The sequence below is a fragment of the Streptopelia decaocto genome (assembly GCF_964273445.1).
Source record: "Streptopelia decaocto genome assembly, chromosome: 2".
Taxonomy (NCBI): Eukaryota; Metazoa; Chordata; class Aves; order Columbiformes; family Columbidae; genus Streptopelia; species Streptopelia decaocto.
The window spans coordinates 5422482-5444020 of NC_138655.1; the positions used below are offsets into that span (position 1 = coordinate 5422482).

The window sequence follows — 21539 nt, forward strand, 5'->3', positions numbered from 1 at the left end:
CCAAAGCGGGAGAGCAGTTCCTTTCAACTCTTGCACCTCTTGAGTTTAATTGCCTTTGGAATGGCTGGCGTTTGAGTTTAATTGCAAATTATTGTGCGTCAGGATAAATACACTCGGTTGTTTGAGATGCGCAGCTGTATCTCACTCAGTTGGAATATGTGTGTTGGAAGGATGGCTCTGGCGACTCTTACCAACATTTTCCTCTTCCTTCCTTTTGGGGAGCTTCTGATTTCAAGTGAACTCTCCCAATGCTGCTGGTGGGTTCTACTTCTGACACCAAATACACATTATTTTTCCCCACTTACTGATTCCGATAGCAAGTACATGGGATGAGATGACCCATTATCTTTGTGCAATGACCGTGCTACTTTATACTGTAATTCACAATAAGTCACCTAAGTTTGTTGTATATGCATTTAAACTTCAAAATCATTGATAGCTAAAGCTAAAGTGTAGAGATGCTTAAGGCTGGGATATTTCTTTTCGGAAGTTTTTAACTTCCGAGTAGATTTATGAAGCATTATTGCAGCTGCATGCTTGTTTTTGGCATTTTGCTATCCGTTTCTGATATTTTTCCGTGTGTTTTATATTATAATCACTCAACTCTGCTATTTCTGCTTCATTTCACAAGAAAGAAAAGTTTACAAATAAGAATAAAAATTTACAATGAAATTTATTCTCTGTAGATTTCTCAGTATTATTTCCTAAGATTACCAGAAATGTGGCTGGTATATTTGTATTGTGTGCTTATAGGGAAATTTGGATTTGAAGGGCAGTAGCTGACAAATATAAAGTATTCTCTGAGAACTGCCTGTGTTTGCCTTTTGCACAGATGGGACAGAGTTGTCTGTCTCAGAATAATTGATATAATGGAAAAATAATCTAGTTCCCAGCTTGCTTTGGTCTCCAGACAAACCAGCTATTGCAGTAAATGGAATTACGCAGAATCACAGAATGGACTGGGTTGGAAAAGACCTCAGAGACCATCCAGTCCAACCCTTGGTCCAACTCCAGTCCATTGACTAGATCATGGCACTAAGTGCCATGGCCAATCTCAGCTTAAAAACCTCCAGGGCCGGTGAGTCCAGCACCTCCCTGGGCAGCCATTCCAATGCCTGACCACTCTCTCTGCACAGAATTGCTTTCTAATCTCCAGCCTCAATTTCCCCTGGCAGAGTTGAAGCCCATGGCCTCTTGTCCTATTGCTGACTGCCTGGGAGAAGAGACCAATCCCCACCTGGCTAGAACTGCCCTTCAGGTAGTTCTAGAGAGTGCTGAGCTCAGCTCTAAGCCTCCTCTTCTCCAGACTAAACAAGCCCAGCTCCCTCAGCCTCTCCCCATAGGGCTTGTGTTCAAGTCCCTTCCCCAGTCTTGTTGCTCTTCTCTGGACCCGCTCCAGCACTTCAATCTCTTTCCTGAGCTGAGGGGCCCAGAACTGAACACAATACTCCAGGTGTGGCCTCCCCAGTGCAGAGTACAGGGGAAGGATCACTGCCCTTGTCCTGCTGACCATGCTGGTTTTGCTCCCTGATTTATATTTTTCCTTGTAAATTGGTTTCTTAAAAAGATAATGTCAAGGTAATCTGAAATAAAAAAAACTGTTGCATGCGAACGCTCAAAGAACTGGAAAAAAATCTGGGGCATTTTCCATAGAAGTGATTCTGAAAACTGGGTAGGGAGAATTTGTACAGGGGATCAAATGCTATGGGGCTTAATATTGTGCAAGGCGTAATTACCATGGAACTTTTTCTTTTTAGGAGATGTGCTTCTCTCTAGTTTAGTGAAAAAAAAAGTTATTAAAAAAACCCACGGTTTTATAGTAAAAGAGTAAAATACTCTTATAGTTGGAGTAGGCTATAAAACGTATGTATGCGAATGTATGCATATTTATGCATATATATGTATACTTATGCATATATATTTATGTATAAGTATTAATTCTGTGTTACTGAAATGGTGCTGTTCTTATTTCCCTGCATCTGGCCAGCACCCGGCAGTGCCATCTGCTTCTCGATGTCTTCAACTCTACAGAACACGAGTTGACCATCAGCGCTAGGAACAATGAAGATTTAATTCTGCATGCTGGGGAATGTCAGCGGTAAGTGCTTTCAGTATTAAAAGGGCCCTGGTTTAACCCCAGTATTTTTTTATAGGCAATCGGTGATATTTGGATACTATATTTCTTTTTAAACATGTCAAGTAGGCTGTTATGTGTATTGGTTCTTACAACCCTACTATGGTGATGTAAAGGTCATTTTGTAGCCATCTATAACCATTATTTGCTATCATTTATCTACCTGGGATTCCTATTCCCTGGTTGCTTGGCTTATCTATTTCCAATGATCATTACATCTAGATGACACCATTTTCGGCTTGAAAAGATGAAACTGTGAAAAAGGAAACGTTTCTTGTTCTGCACAGTTCTCTTTGGGCGAGTTGTGCTGCCGTCTTAAATCATGCGCTTGATAAACTTATTTAAAGAGAGATAATTGGATGTCTTGAAATCTCAGTCTGAATATTAAATTCAAAGTAAAAACACATCAAATGCAAGGCAAGCAATTGTCAAAAAGAAGTATAGAATATGTAACAATAGCAGTAAATTCAGAATGCGTTTTACCTTAATGACTCCAGAGCACAACCGTGAGAAAATACATTGACCCAAACCAAGGCTGAATTTTCTCAATTTACCAAGGATTGGACAAAAATATCAGTAACATACACAACTTGTTCCCTTTGTTTAGAAAGAATTGGGTTATTTTTATATATATATATTTAGGTAGTCTAAAAACAAACCAAAACATTCATGTTCTTATTCGTACTGTTTCATAATTTTGTTTTTATGCCTCTTGCTAATTCTCATCACTTTTGTAGTTGGCAAACTCCTTGAAATTTTTCACTCCCATTTTTTTGGACAGCATGTAACAAATAGAAATAAAGCTACAAATAACGTTATAAAGTTCACTTTGCATCTCCTCGATCGATTTACTTTTATTTTGCTATGGATTTAATAATTTAAATATCCTTAGATCTTTATATTGTAATGGATATAACCCCTTTCAATAAGTCTTTTGAAACATTCATTTTTCAAGGCTAATTGTGTATTTGCTGCAAGTATTTAAGCCTCTTAAGGACAGTGATTTTTATTCTTACTGCAAGATATTTTATTTGTACCTGTTGTTGGACGTTGCACTGAGTTTTCTGTGAGTTCTGAGCTCATTTGTGTTCTCTTTCTTAAATGACAAATGCTTTGAATTGTGACAATGTGTATATAGCTCCTATGTTGCTTAGAGTTTTAATTAGTAATTTGATGGACTGGCTACAGCATTTGAGATTAGCTTACTCCTCCTAGCAAAGGACTTGTGTTAATTGTAGGAAAAAACCAGAAATCTCCTTTTTGAACAAGGTTCTAGATCTTTCCTTTTAAACATGGGACAATCGTTCTCAGGAGTTCACATTTGAACCAAATGTTTTCAATCCAAATATACAATGCTTTTCAACAGGGCCTACTCTTAGATTCTCCTTGTATAACTTTTTGCCTTGGACATCGATTTTTGCTAATATCTGATTAATATTTGACGAGAGGCTCTTCCATCAAGTTCCATTTTATCTTCCGCTTCCGTCTACCTTCATGATTCTGGCCTCAATCTTAATATTTTCCTTAGTCCGTTTTTATTTAAATTATAACTTAATAACTTGGGTCAGTCTTGCTTCCTTTTGTGATTTATTCTCCCTCCATCATTTTGAAATGTCCTGTTCTGACCAAGTGTTTTCTTCGTTTGTGTTCTTATTGCTGGAGACTACAAGTGTTTCCATATTCTCTGCCTATGGACCTACAAAGGAGCGTAAGCCGTGGATGTGGTCTATCTGGACTTTAGCAAGGTCTTTGACGCTGTCTCCCATAATATACTCCTGCAAAAGCTGGTAGCCCATGGCTTGGACAAGTGTACTCTACGCTGGGTTAAGAACTGGCTGGAGGGCCGGGCCCAGAGAGTGCTGGTGAATGGGGCTGCATCCAGCTGGCGGCCAGTCACTAGTGGTGTTCCCCAGGGGTCAGTGTTGGGTCCAGTCCTATTTAACATCTTTATTGATGATTTAGATGAGGGGATTGAGACCATCATCAGCAAATTTGCTGATGACACCAAGTTGGGAGGGAGTGTCGACCTGCTGGAAGGCAGGAGGGCTCTGCAGAGGGATCTGGATAGGCTGGAAAAATGGGCTGATTCCAATGGGCTGAAGTTCAACAAGGCCAAGTGCCGGGTGCTGCACTTTGGCCACAACAACCCCCTGCAGCGCTCCAGGCTGGGCACAGAGTGGCTGGAGAGCAGTCAGGCAGAAAGGGACCTGGGGGTACTAATTGACAGGAAGCTCAACATGAGCCACCAGTGTGCCCAGGTGGCCAAGAAGGCCAATGGTGTCCTGTCCTGTATCCAAACCAGCGTGGTCAGCAGGACAAGGGCAGTGATCCTTCCCCTGTGCTCTGCATTGGGGAGGCCACACCTGGAGTATTGTGTTCAGTTCTGGGCCCCTCAGCTCAGGAAAGAGATTGAAGTGCTGGAGTGGGTCCAGAGAAGAGCAACAAGACTGGGGAAGGGACTTGAACACAAGCCCTATGGGGAGAGGCTGAGGGAGCTGGGCTTGTTTAGTCTGGAGAAGAGGAGACTTAGAGGTGAGCTCAGCACTCTCTAGAACTACCTGAAGGGCAGTTGTAGCCAGGTGGGGATTGGTCTCTTCTCCCAGGCAGTCAGCAATAGGACAAGGGGCCATGGGCTTCAACTCTGCCAGGGGAAATTGAGGCTGGAGATTAGAAAGCAATTCTGTGCAGAGAGAGTGGTCAGGCATTGGAATGGCTGCCCAGGGAGGTGCTGGACTCACCGGCCCTGGAGGTTTTTAAGCTGAGATTGGCCATGGCACTTAGTGCCATGATCTAGTCAATGGGCTGCAGTTTGACCAAGGGTTGGACTGGGTGATCTCTGAGGTCTTTTCCAACCCAGTCCATTCTGTGATTCTGTGATTCCGTAATGCTGGTGTAATGAGGAGGGTGTAGGAGACGGAGACAGAAATGCCAAAAAATCTGGGATTGTCAGCACTGCCAAATCTTTCCGAGTCCACACAAGGCATTCTCTGGTATCCATTTTATAGAATCCATATTATTCAGTGCTTTCCACCCCCGTCCTGTTCTCCAGCTTATTTATGTTTCTGTAAAATGGATCAAATGCATAGAATACTATGCACCCTTTATACTTGAAGGTCTGAAGTTTGCTTCCATTTATTTAGAGATAGGGAAATAACAGCTGTTACGATAACACTGTACGAAGCATGAAAAATTGTATTATACTATTAAGGAAAAGTGACATCCGTTAAACCATTAAAATATTGTCTGGAAAATATATGCCTTTTTGTACAGTAAGATAATTCTGCGGACTAGTAAAGACTATCATTTTGGCTTGCAGAAAACCTTAATCTTACAATTTACTGTCATTTTTTAAGCCATTAGTTGGGAATGTTTAGTGTGTGTGTTGTATCTGTTCTTGGACAGTGTTTCTCAGTGTTTCTGAGAAATGATGCTCTTTTCCCTCTGTTTCAGCAGAGAGGAACACCTAGTTTGCTCCCTATCATTTTGTAGTAAGAAAAGATAATTTTGGCTCAGTGATTATTTTGTTCACTCCTTTTTTTCCATCTTTTATTGTTATATGTTCTGCAGACACACAAATGGAAAGGATCAGCCTTTCATTTTTTTCCTATATCCCGAGATGTTACTTAGTGATCTTCATACTCCTCCTTTTGGTTTCTACATGACTTGAAATGTTCCTTTGTGTCCCTCTGTGGGACGATTAGTGATATATTTTACTTTGAGGTCTTTTGTTCTCAGAAGATTGCGGTGGGAAAAGAATTAAGAGTCATTTGGAGGAGAGAATGAGAAGAAAGGAAATTTTCCTTCCCTCTCCCATGAGGTGATATGTTGAAGGAAAGTGAGGAATGAGGGTTTTGGAGGGTCCTTTGTTGAACTCCTGAAAATAAATTTAGGGTTCATTACAAAGCTAGTTTCAAATTCATCTGTAAGAATTTTTTTTTAAGCTTTAATGTATGCAGGGAAATACACTGGAGAACTGATATTCCAACAAAAAGTTGACAGACAAGTTACTCTACTGAAGTTCTTGCTGCAGAGAGTGATGCTGAGATGGTAGCAAAATCTTCAGTTCATGACGATATGTTTGATGTACCACAGAACCACAGAATGTCAGGGATTGGAAGGAACCTCAAAAGCTCATCCAGTGCAATCCCCCCATGGAGCAGGAACACCCAGATGGGGTTACACAGGAAGGTGTCCAGGCGGGTTGGAATGTCTGCAGAGAAGGAGACTCCACAACCTCCCTGGGCAGCTCTGTCACCCTTACTGAGAAGAAGTTTCTTCTCAAATTTAAGTGGAACCTCCTGTGTTCCAGTTTGAACCCATTACCCCTTGTCCTGTCATTGGCTGTCACCGAGAAGAGCCTGGCTCCATCCTCCTGACACTCACCCTTTATATATCTGTAACCATGAATGAGGTCACCCCTCAGTCTCCTCTTGTCCAGCTCCAGAGCCCCAGCTCCCTCAGCCTTTCCTCACACGGGAGATGCTCCACTCCCTTCAGCATCTTTGTTGCCCTGCGCTGGACTCTCTCCAGCAGTTCCCTGTCCTGCTGGAACTGAGGGGCCACAACTGGACACAAGATTCCAGGTGTGGTCTCCCCAGGGCAGAGCAGAGGGGCAGGAGAACCTCTCTGACCTACTGACCACCCCCTTCTCATCCACCCCAGGTACCATTGGCTTCCTGGCCACAAGGGCCCAGTGCTGGCTCATGCTCATCCTGCTGGCCCCAGGACCCCCGTGGTGTCAACATATTTTGTTAATCTATGTGGTTGAATATACTTGATGTGATAATGAGGGAAACAAGTTCTCTGATACATGCTGTCGGAAAGTTTGTTCTTCAGATATTTTGCTCAAATAGCAGAGCCTCCTGTCTGCAAAACTGTTTCTTGAAATAGTCAACTGCACACTGTTCAGCGGGCTTTGCTATGAGTGTAGAAATATTTTGAATGTAATCAATAGTAAAGCTGAGCTTATTTATCACGGCGATATGGCATTCAACAAGTTGTTCTTAAATGGAAAAATATAGCAGCCAACTCCGGGAAGGGAATTGTATTATGGATGTTAACAAAAAAGTGTTGCCACTAGCAGTGATTGAAATTTATTGAAAAACCAAGGTATGGTAATTATTGTGTTTCTTACTTGATTATCAAACCATTAAAATTAAATTTCATGACAACCCTCATTTATGCACAAATCACTTCATAATTTATGGTAATAGATGTTATCTCATTACATGCCCCAGGATATCTCATTTTGTACAACGTACCCTGCACTGCCTTTACATTTCCATGCTGTGCACGGTGTGTCTGGCATTCGGGAAACGAAAACATCCTCATCAGTGGAAGATTTATCATGGTGATGGTCTGAGTAGATCAATCCTCTCATATATCCTTGTGTTACAACACAACTGAGTGGTTAAAGTCCTCCACGTATACGAGAGTCCACAGTTGGGGGTTGTAGATGTAGGACTGTTAGTTTTCAGGGTATTTTGGCCTCAGTGTGAGGACTATATTGTTTAAAGCTCGGGACTGGCTGAAAGAAAGAAGCCAGAGAGTCGTGGTCAATGGGGCAGAGTCCAGTTGAGGCCTGTATCCAGTGCAGTGCCTCAGGGGGCAGTGCTGGGGCCTGTACTATTCAATATATTCATCAATGATTTGGATGAGGGAATAGAGTGACTGTCAGCAAGTTTGCTGGTGACACCAAGCTGGGAGGAGTGGCTGACACGGCAGAGGCTGTGCTGCCATCAGAGACCTGGACAGGCTGGAGAGTTGGGCGGGGAAAAATGGAATGAAATAGAACAAGGGCAAGTGTAGAGTCTTGAATCTGGGCAGGAAGAACCCCAGGTTCCAGTGTAAGTTGGGGAACGAGCTGTTGGAGAGCAGGGTAGGGGAAAGGGACCTGGGGGTCCTGGGGACAGCAGGGTGACCATGAGCCAGCACTGGGCCCTTGTGGCCAGGAAGGTCAATGGTACCTGGGGTGGATGAGAAGGGGGTGGTCAGTAGGTCAGAGAGGTTCTCCTGCCCCTCTGCTCTGCCCTGGGGAGACCACACCTGGAATCTTGTGTCCAGTTGTGGCCCCTCAGTTCCAGCAGGACAGGGAACTGCTGGAGAGAGTCCAGCGCAGGGCAACAAAGATGCTGAAGGGAGTGGAGCATCTCCCGTGTGAGGAAAGGCTGAGGGAGCTGGGGCTCTTTAGTTTGGAGGAGACTGAGGGTTGACATTATTATTGTTTATAAATATACAGAGGGTGAGTGTCAGGAGGATGGCACCAAGCTCTTCTCGGTGACAACCAATGATAGGACAAGGGGTAATGGGTACAAACTGGAACACAAAACGTTCCACTTAAATTTGAGAAGAAACGTCTTCTCAGTAAGGGTAACAGAACACTGGCCCAGGCTGCCCAGGGAGGTTGTGGAGTCTCCTTCTGTGCAGACATTCCAACCCGCCTGGACACCTTCCTGTGTAACCTCATCTGGGTGTTCCTGCTCCATGGGGGGATTGCACTGGATGAGCTTTCCAGGTCCCTTCCAACCCCTGACATTCTGTGATTCTGTGATTCTGTGACTGCCCAGGAATGGCACTGGAGTGAGGAGTTAAGAAATGAAGAGCAAACAGGACCTGGGTAAGAATGGGCTGGGAAAAAATGGTTAAATGGTGTCAGTCCTGGAGGACCTGTGGCGGATCTTTCCCCACCAGAGAGGACATCTTCTCCACTAGATGCTGCCATGAAAACTTACAGTTTTTGAGAACTTTCTTTCCTTGAGAATAATAAGTAGCCCTGAAGCATCTGGGTAGGTGTATCACTGGTATGGTCCATCCTAAGTGAGGAAATACTTTTATTGGTAGTTCAAATGGTGGAGGCTTTTGTGCAAAATGTACAAGTTCTGAAAAGTACTGGTGACCCATGGGAGGGCTGGTGTGAATTAACATGATGGAATCTTAGGCCTTTTTTTTATTTGTTCGTTTCCAATTGGGAGCTGCAGAAGAAAAAAACGGGCTAAAGGAATACTGTAGTAGCAAACTCAACACTCCCAAGCTTCTTGCTGGGTCGGCAGTTCCTGCCTTTTTCGCAGAGACTGTAGGTGTTTTCATATTTTGTGCCTATGGACCTACAAAGGAGGATAATGGTGCGTCCTGCTCACTCCTTCCCTCTCTGCTTCCCACTTGGTATGTTTAGAAAGTGAAAGGACTTGGAAGTCTCTGTTGTGTTGCTTTTTTTTTCTATACAGCAGAACCATCACGGTAGAGTATAAGATTTGCCTCCTGTGCCTGGGGAGGAGGAATTTGGGGTGGATTCTTCCATTGCTTTTCTGTTAAATGAAGGGTCCTGCGCTTGGGTAACACCAACCGCAGGCAGCGCTACAGGCTCGGGGAAGAGCGGCTGGAAAGTGCCTGGGGGAAAAGGACCTGGGAGTGTTGGTGACAGCAGCTGAACATGAGCCAGAGTGTGCCCAGGTGGCCAAGAAGCCACCAGCATCCTGGCTTGTGTCGGGGATAGTGTGGCCAACAGGACCAGGGCAGTGACCGTCCCCCTGTCCTGGGCACTGGGGAGGCCAAACCTCGAATCCTGGGGTCAGTTTTGGGCCCCTCATCATAAGAAGGACGTTGAGGTGCTGGAGCGAGTTGAGAGAAGGGAACGGAGCTGGGGAAGGGGCTGGAGCACAAGTGTGATGGGAGCGGCTGAGGGACCTGGGGGGTTCAGCTGGAGAACAGGAGCTGAGGGGAGACCTTCTGATCTCTGAACTGCCTGAAAGGAGCTTGGAGCATGGAGGGGGTTGGTCTCTTCTCCCAGGTAACAAGTGACAGGATGAGAGGAAATGGCCTCAAGTTGCACCAGGGGAGGTTCAGATTGGATATTAGGAAAAAATTCTTTCCGGAAAGGGTTTGTCAGGCATTGGAACAGGCTGCCCAGGGCAGTGGTGGAGTCACCATCCCTGGAGGGGTTTAAAAGGCATTTAGATGAGGTTCTCAGGGTCATGGTTTAGTGCCAGTGTTGGGTTAATGCTCGGACTTTATCTTGAGGGTCTTTTCAAACCAAAATGATTCTGTGGTTCTATAGGGTTAAGTGAATGAGTTTACTTACACATATCCACTCTAGTAATATTTTTTTTCGACAGCAGAAGTATAGATATTTTTCTCAGTTTCGTTAACGGAACATTTCTGTCTGTTGACTTAACCTATTTTTAAATACCTTTTGTGCTAAATTCTAATGAATCAAGAAGAATTAAATTATAATTTTCATTAATGAGGGCCATTGACTACTACTTAATTTCTGTATTCAAATGCGTTGAATAATTGAACTGTAAAGTCTGGGATGTTTTATGCTGCAATTTCTGCAGAATTGGTTAACAATACATGTACATATTGATAACATTTTGAATAAGACCTCTTTCAAAGTGTATGATAATTAGGAATTCTGGCCCTTTTAAAACTGTCCATTCCCTTAATAAATTTATCGTCCATGTGTAAGTAAATCTTGATTGTTATTTCTCGTAGCTGCCAAGTCAGTGTTTAATTTGTGTGTTTGTTTATGAGAGGGCATGTTGTCTGTATGAGAGATTAATGATTTTTTTCTTGCATTGCTGTTAAAGTTTATGTTTTAAACACAAAGCTGCTATGATTAAGGCTTTGCATGGCGTCATCAATGGAAAATAAAGTTTCACAGCAATTTCCATGGGTCTTCATGTTAAATCCCTGGCAAGCTGGAAGTTTCTGAGATACCTTGAAGTCAGATTTAAAAATACCAAAGCCTGTATTAACTAAATCATTAAAATCACCTTCTGTTTTCAGGGTAATAATTGTTATTTTGTCTTTTATTTGACATTTGTTATATACACATTTGATTTTTTTAAGGCTTTTTTTACTACTAGCCAAATCAATCTTTAAAAATATTAGATAATTTTCAGTGAATTTGTTTTCAACAAAGAAAGTGGAAAGAAAATGTTTGTTTGAGTAGGAAAGGGTGGTGTGTCCAGCTCTGGTCAGATCCGTAGTATGACCCATTTCTTATGTTCATAGTTCTTAGAGAGCGATGTAGAGGAGAGGGACCTGGGGGTCCTGGGGGCAGCAGGGTGACCATGAGCCAGCACTGGGCCCTTGTGGCCAGGAAGCCAATGGTACCTGGGGTGGATGAGAAGGGGGTGGTCAGTAGGTCAGAGAGGTTCTCCTGCCCCTCTGCTCTGCCCTGGGGAGACCACACCTGGAATCTTGTGTCCAGTTGTGGCCCCTCAGTTCCAGCAGGACAGGGAACTGCTGGAGAGAGTCCAGCGCAGGGCAACAAAGATGCTGAAGGGAGTGGAGCATCTCCCGTGTGAGGAAAGGCTGAGGGAGCTGGGGCTCTTTAGTTTGGAGAAGAGGAGACTAGAGGGGTGACATTATCAATGTTTATAAATATACAAAGGGTGAGTGTCAGGAGGATGGAGCCAGGCTGTTCTCTGTGACAACCAATGGTAGGACAAGGGGTAATGGGTTTAAACTGGAGCATAAGAGGTTCCACTTAAACTTGAGAAGAAAGTTCTTCTCAGCGAGGGTAACGGAGCACTGGCCCAGGCTGCCCAGGGAGGTTGTGGAGTCTCCTTCTGTGCAGACATTCCAACCCGCCTGGACACCTTCCTGTGTAACCTCATCTGGGTGTTCCTGCTCCATGGGGGGATTGCACTGGATGAGCTTTCCAGGTCCCTTCCAATCCCTAGCATTCTGTGTTTCTATGATTCATAGCTATAGCCAAGCACTTTTCTTATCGATGTTACAGGAAGGATCTGCCAAAAATGTAGGCTGGCAAAACAATAAACCCAAATGTGATCCAGGAACAGGACAGGCTAATAGAAATGGGGAATAATGTATGAGTATTATGACATTCAGTTCTGGCCATATGTGTACAAGAAAGAGGAGATCAAATGGTAGAAGATGCAGATAACTGATGAAAATAATGTAGGCATTGAGTTTTGTTTGATAAGCGCAGTAAAATTTTAAAGAGATAATGTATTCTGTGATGTCAGGGGCAGAGAAGGGCTCTCTTTTAAAGGTTAGGAAGGTGTGGGCACCAAGAAAAATTGAGCTTTGAGCTGTCTGTTAATATGGCTGGTAATGAAGAGATTTCCAGGCCACAGAGATTATGAGGTTGTTCAGTCATCTCCCCCACAGAGAAGAGGAGGCAAAGAACCTGCGAGCTTTTGAGGTGTCCTCATGGAATCATAGAATGTCCTGAGCTGGAAGGAACCCATAGGGATCATCGAGTCCAACTCCTGTCCCTGCACAGCACAACCCCACAGTTCACACTGTGTGTCTGAGGACGTTGTCCAGTCTCTTCTTGAACACTGTCAGGCTTGGTGCTGTGACACCTCCCTGGGGAGCCTGTTCAGTGTCCAGCACCCTCTGGGTGAAGAACCTTTTCCTAATGTCCAAACTGAACCTCTCCTGGCACATCTTCCTGCCATTCCCTTGGGTTCTGTTGTTGGTCATTAAAGAAAAGAGTTCAGTGCCTTCCCCTCCTCCTCCCCTTGTGGTGAAGCTGTAACCACCATGAGCTCTCCCCTCAGTCTCCTCTTCTCCAGGCCAAACAAACCAAGTGACTTTAGCTGCTCCTCATATGACTTCCCCTCCAAATCCTTCCTAAAGACCTACCTGCAATTCCAAAAAGACCTTTTCCAGTCTTCTCTCCCTGAACTGATGATGGGAAAACAAATGCCCCTGTAGGTTTTACAGCATCAAATATATGAGTAGATGCTTGTTGCTCCTTGTTCCCTCCTCAGTGCAATACCATCCTTTTGTTCTGAATGTATAGTTATGATGTATTACTGTAGGCATCATAGAAGAGAATCTCCTGCAATTTGCCTTTGAATGTAGCATTTCTGTTTCCGTCAAAAACACACGTTTGCAACACAGGTAAACCTCCTTTCTCTAATAGTTGGCATGGAGACTTTCCCTTTGGGTGGGCTTTCTTGGATTTTCCCTTATTAGATGTTTCTACCATCTCACAGCACCATTTGAAATCCTCAGTGTATTGATTAGATCAGTTGGAGGATGCCACACTGGGTAGGCAACTCTTTTGGTATTAAATGACTTCTCATAAGATTCTTCTTCTCTTCCCACTTCTTCAGTAGTAGGTCCAAGTGAAGTGACTGTTTTCCTAAATCACAGGTGAATAACTCGCTGGATCTAGACTGCATGGAAATGTTTATGACCGCTTTGAACATTGATTTGACCTCAGGAGACCCAGTTTGCACTATTTCTAATATCTTATGTATGAAGCAAGGGAAACGGGAGGTTTGTGAGTGGAGGCCAAGTTTGTCCCTGACAGGATTTATTAAGTTTAACAGGGAACAGCATAAACAGGGCCAGATAAATTGGCCCTTGTACAAAATATTGCACTGATATAATACAAGTTTGCTATCCTAGTATTGCATGATCTATAAATCATTCAAAATTTAAAACAGTCGTCTTCATTTGCCCCTTAAATCATAGACAGACCACAGGTTGTAGGAAGTGCAGGATTCAAAAGCTGTCTCTTGAAAAAAGTCAAAATAATTGGTTTCAAAATTCAGATTTAGAAATTATTTAAAAAAAGGCATTTGTTTTTGTTTTTCCCCAAAGAATAAAACAGACTTTTTCCTTCCTTCATTTCTTCAGTACTTGGAAAAAAATATTTATTTATTGAAATTTTTGGGTGCTAGGCATGTTTATAGAAGCTGTCCTCGTGGACAGCAGGATGAGCATGAGCCAGCACTGGGCCCTTGTGGCCAGGAAGCCCATGGTACCTGGGGTGGATGAGAAGGGGGTGGTCAGTAGGTCAGAGAGGTTCTCCTGCCCCTCTGCTCTGCCCTGGGGAGACCACACCTGGAATATTGTGTCCAGTTGTGGCCCCTCAGTTCCAGCAGGACAGGGAACTGCTGGAGAGAGTCCAGCGCAGGGCAACCAAGATGCTGAAGGGAGTGGAGCATCTCCCGTGTGAGGAAAGGCTGAGGGAGCTGGGGCTCTGGAGCTGGAGAAGAGGAGACTGAGGGGTGACCTCATTCATGTTTACAGATATATGAAGGGTGAGTGTCATGAGGATGGAGCCAGGCTCTTCTCAGTGGCAACCAATGATAGGACAAGGGGTAATGGATACAAACTGGAACACAAGTGGTTCCACTTAAATTGGAGTAGAAACATGTTCATGGTGAGGGTGGCAGAGCCTGGCCCAGGCTGCCCAGGGAGGTTGTGGAGTCTCCTTCTGTGCAGACATTCCAACCCGCCTGGACACCTTCCTGTGTAACCTCATCTGGGTGTTCCTGCTCCATGGGGGGATTGCACTGGATGAGCTTTCCAGGTGTCTTCCAATCCCTGACATTCTGGGATTCTGTGATTCAACAAAGTGCAATCCTTTTAAAAAATACTACTTTTAAATTGGCTTTTCATTTTTATGCAAGATATGTGGAAGAAAAGAAAGAACGTCAGAAAATTCATCAGCATTTCTTTTGGTAGATAACAATGGAGCAACAAGCTAAAGAGGAGAAAATACTGCTTCCTGAAGGGGATCACAGTTGAAATGGCTTGTTCTTGCTCTTCATTCGAACATTCTCAAGCCAATATATTCATATTGTGGTTCTAGTAAAACATGTTTCGACGTTGGTGGGTGATGGAAAAAATGGAGAATGAAGGTGAACATTATCAACTGGGCTTTAGATTAGAATTAAATAAAAAATACCAATATTCACAGGAAGAAATGATTCCATGGAAAAATTGGGATGTGTGTGTTCTTTTTCTAGTGGACTCTCTGAACATTGAAGGAGAAGGGTGAGTAGTATTAGTCAACACTGTTATGTTTTTTTTCTACCAGTTTGTCAGTATTTCTGTGAGATGGAAACTTAATTCTAAACATGAGGAAGAAATTATAGACATTGAGGGTGGTGAGAGCCTGTCCCAGGTTGGCCAGAGAGGTGGTGGATGCCCCATCCCTGGAGACATCCCAGGCCAGGCTGGACGGGGCTCTGAGCAACCTGAGCTGGTGAAGATGTTCCTGCTCATGGCAGGGGTGGCACTGGGTGAGCTTTGAAGGTCCTTTCCAACCCAAACCATTCTACAATTATATCATTCTATAAGTGAAATGATGATAGAGAACCGCAACGTAAAATGCGTTGTCATACGTACCAAGTACATATCTGCAGCTCTGCTAATATAGCAAATTTCTGTAAGACTTGGTGTTACCATGTAAATTGGTTCCTCTGTCACTTTCTTTCATCCTTTAAGGCTTTCAACGCTTGTCTTATTATCTTTTTTCTTTTATTGTCCCCCTACCCAAGGATTAATTTATTTCCTTAGCCTTTCTTCCTTTATTTTTCTGCCGTTACAGATGGCATAGTGTTAGTTAATGCTAAAGCTCTTGACCTCCAGACTCATATATTACTTTAAGTAGCGTGTTATTGAGGGTAGGGTGTATTTGCACAATCCTCTCTCATATATCTGATTAGATGCATTAGTTTTTCTGTTCATTCACAACTAAACCCCGGTGCTTTAGATGTTTATGGAACAGATGAAAAATTGCCGTGGAGTTTATTTTGCAGTTAAATTGCTCTAATACAGTATTTGGAGATGTGGAAATAGGGAGTGAAGGGTATCTGGATGCATAAAACTTCTATAGGTTGAAATGGTGATGATAACTGAATAGTTTTAGTCCATTTCCTAATTAACCATCATTTTTATATTCAGGGAAAAAGCCACCGAACACATTTCAGGGTATTTTTGTTCATGCTGCCAGTAGCAGAGTGAGCATTTGAGTGTAGGTGCAGCTCCGAGTCGCACCTGGTTTGATCGATAGCTGTAAATAAATAGATTAATTCAGCCTACAGCCCTGTCTGTATTCAGGAGCACTCGCTGTGTTTTGCAGCTGTGGTGACACGGTGGCTGCATTAATGGGATGAAAGAAGATTGTCTTGAGTGGCTGCCAGTTGCATCCACTTTAATGGCCAAAGGATTTATTAAAGTTACTCTGATGTTGCGCTGATTTGGCTTTCTGCCTGCCGTCTGATGTTCTGTAAGATCAGGACGGTACCGAATAGATTTCCTGAAGTTGGAAATGAAAATACCCAATTGCTATTAATTTAGTTTCGATGATCAGACATATAATTAAAATAGCTGCTTTATGAGTCTTTCCTTCAAAGAGAACGGTCATTTAAAATTAGTGCTTCAGCAGCCTGGATTTATTCTTCAGTCTTGACGTCCATTTACTTCTTCCTTCATTAACTGGAAACAAAAGCTAAAACAACAGGTATCTGAAAGGATCACTGAAGGATGTTATGTAAATGCTATAGTATATAAAGCCATATTTTAATGATATTTCGATTTTGCGTTTATAAAGGTGTATCCAGAAGTCAGTTTTGAGTTTCCTGTTTTCTTCTCCTGCTGCTACTATGTAAGTGGGATCATAAGCAAAAAGCTGAATCCTTCTTTGGAATAATGGAGTAATGGATTTATAGGTTCTAAATTAAGAAAACAAACAAAAAACCCCCACCAAAATAATATTCTGCTAAATTTGAATACAATGTATGATTCACTCCATAGAAGTGTATAATTTTGGTGGGGAATGGGGTGATGTTAAGTCCTCTTTGGCCACTTTGTCTCCCCACTCCAACCCACTCTTTTGATGGCTGGATCTTCTTTACCCACCTTAGCTTGGTGTCCTCTTAGTCCGCAATGAAGCATTTGCAGCATATTTGCTGTTTTAAAAAACACATACTGCTTCTAATTCATTTTCTTAGAGTTGTAATAAGAATTAATTCTGCTCTAGGTTTGGATTTTTAAAGAATAACAGACAGTTCTCAAAGAAAATCATTGGCGTTGTTTAATTTTCTGGCCCTCAGAAGTACTGTTACTTGAAGGAGATAAACTCTAAATCTGAATCCTGTAGTACTTTGATTTTTGTCTAGTTTGGTAGGTGCGTTTACAACCTCCATATATGCACTTTTAAAATTACTCCTTGGCTTATGTAGTGCTTTCAGGCTGAGAAAGATCCTGACATTATGGATACATTCCAGATTTAATATGTCGAATCGTAAGTGAGCACCCTCAGGAAAGAGGGTGGCTTGTAATAAAGAAGGTTAATTACAGGTTTCTTTCAGGTTTCTTTTTCCGAACATCTGCATTGGATAAGTGTGCTGAATTGGAAAGAGTAAACATGGTTTTACGCAGGGAAGATGTAGCTCGTAAATCCACTGAAGTTCTGTTAAGGAGCTAACAAGCCTCTGGGTAAGGAAGATCTAATTAATATAATTCTTGACATGCGGCAGAGTTCCCCATCAAAGGCTTATAGAGAATCTAAGCTGCTGTGGGATAAGAAGGGGAAGTTATTAATTGGTGAAGAGAAAGAGGAGTGAATAATCACTTGTAGAGACCAAGTCATCGTCGGGGACCTTCTGGCATGTGGGTTGGGCCCTGAGCTGCTCAGCCTCTTTGGGAAAGGGGTGAGCGGTGGGATGGGAAGGTCCCCGAGGGTAAATTCTGGGCTGTAACAGGGGAATCTGACGGCGAGGAATTACAGGAGATGATAATAAACTGGCAGGTGACCTTCGGTCTCAATAAATCCAAAGTTATGAACGGGGTGGAGAAAGAACCTGAACTTTGAGTAGGGAATGATGAGCTCAGAAGCCTCTTTAACCTCTTAGGGGCTGGATGCAGGTTTTAATACACACATCTATAAAAATGCTGCCCGGGGTTCAATAGTTGACCACAGAACAACCATCTTTTTGGGGAGGTGTATCAATGAAGGGAAGGACGTTTTCACTTCTTTGGTATGATCTCTGAGAAGATGATACTTGAAAATTATTTAATTTGAAAGGAAGAGCTGGAAGAAAATATTCGCAAAAGGGAAGAAGCCAGAGAGTCGTGGTCAATGGGGCAGAGTCCAGTTGAGGCCTGTATCCAGTGCAGTGCCTCAGGGGCAGTGCTGGGCCTGTACTATTCAATATATTCATCAATGAATTGGACGAGGGAATAGAGTGACTGTCAGCAAGTTTGCTGATGACACCAAGCTGGGAGGAGTGGCTGACACGGCAGAGGCTGTGCTGCCATCAGAGACCTGGACAGGCTGGAGAGCTGGGCGGGGAAAAATTCAATGAAGTATAACAAGGGCAAGTGTAGGGTCTTGTATCTGGGCAGAACAACCCCAGGTTCCAGTGTGAGTTGGGGAATGACCTGTTGCAGAGCAGTGTAGGGGAAAGGGACCTGGGGGTCCTGGGGACAGCAGGATGACCATGAGCCAGCACTGGGCCCTTGTGGCCAGGAAGGCCAATGGTACCTGGGGTGGGTTAGAAGGGGGTGGTCAGTAGGTCAGAGAGGTTCTCCTGCCCCTCTGCTCTGCCCTGGGGAGACCACACCTGCAATATTGTGTCCAGTTGTGGCCCCTCAGTTCCAGCAGGACAGGGAACTGCTGGAGAGAGTCCAGCGCAGGGCAACCAAGATGCTGAAGGGAGTGGAGCATCTCCCGTGTGAGGAAAGGCTGAGGGAGCTGGGGCTCTGGAGCTGGAGAAGAGGAGGCTGAGGGGTGACATTGTTAATGTTTACAGATATATAAAGGGTGAATGTCAGGAGGATGGAGCCAGGCTCTTCTCGCTGACAACCAATGATAGGACAAGGAGTAATAGGTTCAAACTGGAACACAATAGGTTCCACTTAAATATGAGAAGAAACTTCTTCCTGGTGAGGGTGACAGACACTGGCCCAGGCTGCCCAGGGAGGTTGTGGAGTCTCCTTCTGTGCAGACATTCCAACCCCGTGGACACCTTCCTGTGTAACCTCATCTGGGTGTGCCTGCTCCATGGGGGGATTGCACTGGATGAGCTTTCCAGGGCCCTTCCAACCCCTGACATTCTGTTCTTCTGTGAATTATAAAGCTATTTCAGGTTTAAGAGCCCCAGATGATCAGTAGTATCTCCCCCTGCCTCCCCACTTTCAGTTGTGGGATTAAAGTTTTCCTGTCTAGTATAACTATTGGTAAGGTTGTTAAATGGAAACTGGTTCATCGATTCTTATCTTCACCAGCTAAATCATGTATTTCTTGCTGAAGGTTTTGCTGTTGTCTGCGGATCTGTTCCTGACTCCTGACCTGAAGGTTTCTGGAATATTTCCACACATGCAGTTAAATCAGGATTTGCGCTACTGAAATATGTCATTAAGTAGAAGAGCTGGTAATGGGTAGGGGCCTGTTTATACTAGATTCTGGGGACAGAATAGAGATTTTCCCCACCGATGACAGTTGCTCGTTCAGATTCTCCACAGTATTTCTCTGTTCCCCAGTTGCTTATTCTCCTCTTCCTTTCAGAGTCTTTCCCGTGAATTGTACTGACTCCAGTCAGCTGAGTGTAGGTCTGTCCTTCAACCAAGAGGGGAGGATAGTGGAAAAATAAGAACAGGAACCTTTGCTTTAATATTTTTGAAGTCAGCTGAAAGCTTTATAAATTACATGGCAAAATTATAAAACATAATCTGGATAAATTCAGGTATGTATTGAAACTAGATGTACCCAGTATAGCAGAATAGAGTGGTTTGTGTGGCTACATGCCTTTAATACAATTAATTTTTCCTCTTTGCTGTACAAGTCTCCAGAAACTAATCTTGTTTTGGAAAGTATCTACTGAGTCATTGCTTGTGTGAGAAAATCTTTCTCTTTATATTACTCCTGCTATAACAGTTTACTAGGTCATCTGTATTTTTCCTGAAGTGTTTATTCATATTTTTTTTTCAGTTCAAACTAAATCTATGTCAACTCCTCAGAACACATTCCAGAATATTAATGTTGTTAATAGCTTCTCTGAAACACGTGGTAAACTCCGAACCATGGATTTATCTCCGCTAAAACCTTTCAATTTGACAAACGAGGGCCTAACATGTAAATTACCCACACTGATCACCAAAGATTCCCTCCGGGGTTACTTCACCAGCGAATCTTTGTTCTCAGCCCTATCTTTTCTATGAATATGGTGTTAATCAGTTATGCATCTCCCAATGAGTTGGTAGAGCTTTGAGAGCTTCAAGGAGATTTAACACCTGCTTATACCAGTGCAAAAACTTGGCTGCTAAGTTGCCAAGGCCACGTTTAACCTATTTAAATCACAAGCTACCGTTGATCTGGTTTTTGAAGTGTGTTCTCTTGGGTGCTTTGGTTTTAGAAGACTTAATTTTTAAAGAAAATTTTTAGTATTTAATTTGCAGTCTTTAAAAGGAGAAAAGCTGCCTCCTTGGGATTGATAAAGGTAACAAACTACAGTTTAGTGGTAGTTTATTGATAATTATTTCTGAGCTCATAAAGATCCCTCTAGTAGGATTCTTCTACTACATGAAGATTCAGTTTGGTGTGAACAAAACCAGAGTTGACCAAGAAAGAAACTTCAAATGGCACGAAGAGAAAGTTTTGAGAACCGTATCTACATTAACAGTAAGGATGGGAGTAGAGAATGACACTTTATGTAAACCAGGTGTCTCCCAGTGGTTCTGGCACAGTTGAATTACCCACGTTTTGAGAACGGTGGTGGTATTGAACAGACCTTTCCATCCACATGTGTAGTTTGAAATTGTAGGACGGTAGAATAGTTTGAGTTGGAAGGGACCTTTGAAGGTCATCTAAAAAGTCTCACTCCATCTTTCTTATAAGCTACTTTTACATATGGAAAGGCCACAATAAGTTCATAGAATCATTTTGGTTAAAAGATATCCTAAGGATTATTGAGCCCAACCATAACCTAATGCTGTCACTAAACCATGTTCCTAAGAACCTCGTCTAAATGTCTTTTAAACCCCTCCAGGGATGGTGACTCCACCACTGCCCTGGGCAGCCTGTTCCAATGCCCGACAAACTTTTCTGTTAAGAATTTCTTCCTAATATTCAATCTAAACCTCCCCTTGCACAACTTGAGGCCATTTCCTCTCATCCTGTCACTTGTTACCTGGGAGAAGAGACCAACCCCCTCCATGCTCCAAGCTCCTTTCAGGCAGTTCAGAGATCAGAAGGTCTCCCCTCAGCTCCTGTTCTCCAGCTGAACCCCCCAGGTCCCTCAGCCGCTCCCATCACACTTGTGCTCCAGCCCCTTCACCAGCTCCGTTCCCTTCTCTCAACTCGCTCCAGAACCTCAAGGGTTTTCTTGGTGTGAGGGGCCCAAAACTGACCCCAGGGTTCGAGGTTTGGCCTCCCCAGTGCCCAGGACAGGGGGACGGTCACTGCCCTGGTCCTGCTGGCCACACTATTCCTGACACAAGCCAGGATGCTGGTGGCCTCTTGGCCACCTGGGCTCTCTGCAGGCTCATGTTCAGCCGCTGTCACCAACACCCCCAGGTCCTTTTCCCCCAGGCACTTTCCAGACACTCTTCCCCGAGCCTGTAGTGCTGCCTGGGGTTGTTGTGACCCAAGTGCAGGACCCGGCACTTGGCCTTGTTGAACCTCAGA

General features: G+C 43.5%; 1 protein-coding gene and 1 long non-coding RNA gene across 5 annotated transcripts in view; one reads left to right on the plus strand and one right to left on the minus strand.

The window, feature by feature from the left end:
• Positions 1-21539, minus strand: part of LOC309436619 — a 481462-nt gene that overhangs the window by 376368 nt on the left and 83555 nt on the right. The window lies entirely within an intron of this gene.
• The window catches only part of TRAPPC9 (trafficking protein particle complex subunit 9), a 517306-nt gene that overhangs the window by 174380 nt on the left and 321387 nt on the right, over positions 1-21539 (plus strand). For all 4 annotated transcript variants that reach the window (XM_082045894.1, XM_082045896.1, XM_082045897.1 and 1 more), the window contains one exon: positions 1988-2098. In XM_082045894.1, the coding sequence (XP_081902020.1) occupies positions 1988-2098 (111 nt within the window). The remainder of the gene's footprint in view (positions 1-1987; positions 2099-21539) is intronic.